This window comes from Trypanosoma equiperdum, assembly GCF_001457755.1.
Source record: "Trypanosoma equiperdum strain OVI genome assembly, contig: ctg_1080, whole genome shotgun sequence".
Lineage (NCBI taxonomy): Eukaryota > Euglenozoa > Kinetoplastea > Trypanosomatida > Trypanosomatidae > Trypanosoma > Trypanosoma equiperdum.
The window spans coordinates 1-1,652 of NW_027123039.1; the positions used below are offsets into that span (position 1 = coordinate 1).

General features: G+C 45.6%; 1 protein-coding gene across 1 annotated transcript; it reads right to left on the reverse strand.

Moving 5' to 3' along the window:
• Positions 1-863: 863 nt before the first annotated feature.
• On the reverse strand, positions 864-1,652 carry TEOVI_000892000 (Trypanosome variant surface glycoprotein (A-type), putative; the record flags this gene model as incomplete). The annotated part of the gene is made up of 1 exon (XM_067220224.1): positions 864-1,652. The coding sequence occupies one exon, from the start codon at positions 1,650-1,652 to the stop codon at positions 864-866; it is 789 nt and encodes a 262-aa protein (XP_067076325.1).

Sequence of the window (1,652 nt, forward strand, 5' to 3'; positions counted from 1 at the left end):
GGCTCTTGGCTTCCCCGATGAGACGGGGTACTTGACCCTGGCACCACTTTGAGGTGGCTGGATTAATCGGTAAATTTTTTAAATAGAACTGTATTTCAGCACCTGTTTTCTCGTTCGGCTTTATGTTTTTTACCATTTATAAAACCACAAACAGATGTCTGCAATGGTATGTTCTCTTTTTCTTGCCTTTCTATTGGTGCTATGGTTTGTGCATCTATATCTTTTTTCATCTTTCCACAACTTCATTCTTCTTTTTATTTTCTTTTGCTTCTTTTGCTGCTTCATTTGTGACTTGTTCACTCAATACATATTTTGGCCCTTCTTTTTTGGTTTTATTATATTTGCAGTTTTTGTCTTTCCGGCATGTCTCCACATCTTCTTTTTCGTTGCAAATTTGCTCTGTTAATTTTACCTCTGATTTGCTGTTTTTGACTTCAACTTGGGCTATTTTGTTTCGCATATCCCTTGTGTTCTTCTGCATATAATATACCAACGCCGCGCTTCATTCAACCAATGCCTCCAGTTTGTCGAGAGTTGCTCTCTATCGTTGTATTGCCTCCTTCAGGATAGTTACTGCCTTCATGACGTCGCAGAATTTTTCCTTGGAGTTAGATTGAATTAGCTTGTATATTGTTGTGATGATGCTACTTAATGTCTCCTCTTCAGTTGCCGTTACAGGGGATTTGTTATTATCTGACACTTTGAGGCGTCTTTGAAGTAGTTGTTGGTTGTTAGCGAATTGTAGTCTTCTGGAATAAAACTTTCTCCAGTCAATTCCGATTCCTTGGCCAGCTCTCGTGCTGCTGCGTGTGCTGCTGCGTACAACGGTATACTTGCTCCTGCGTCGCCGCTTTCAATTCGCTCTATGTTGCTGGGATTTCTGTTATTGGCCGCGTTGGCGCTGGTGCCGCTGCGCGTGATATAACCTGCCGCAAAAGGGACGTCTTTGTTGCTGCCCCGGTGCTGACGGGACCTGCTACTCCGTGCGTGAATAGTGTAGAGACGGTGTCGTCGTGTAGTTCGCTGTCCTTGGTGCCGGCGTCTTCTAGCAGCTGGTTGAAGCCGTTTTCTGTAACTTCAGGTGGCACTACTGGTTCTTCGTTCAAGCCTTTGAACCCGAATTTGCCGCTTTTTAGTTGTGGCGTCGCCATAGCTGTTACGAGTGTCCCGGCGTTGCCAGCTTTGCGGCCCGTGGTGAGGCAGCCGTGTGTGTTTTCTGCTGACAGTGCTGTCGTCACCTGGAAAAATTCCGTAATGGGTCCCCTGAGAATTTCTGTGGTGGCCGTTACCTTGAGAAATTTGGAAAACGCATCTTTCTCTTTGGGGGTTATTCGCTTTATTTCAGCTCCGATCACCTCAGCGACCGAGCCGTAGGCTGCTGCTTTCGCGTTGCTGTTTATTTCTGCAGTGCAAACTTGGGCTTTGGCTTGTAGCTGTTTTAGCTTGATTAGGTTCACTTCCCGCTGCTTTAAGATCTTAGCTGAACGTCCTGCTGTTTTTTCCAGTCTTGCGGTGAAAGGCGCCAAAGGACCACAGAGTTGCTGACTCAGCAATTTTCCCGCTGTTGCACTGCATTTTTGTGGTGCGCAGAAAAGAATTAGTGCTATTGCCGTCGGTAGTAGTACTCGGCTCTTCTTGCTCTTTATAGGCAT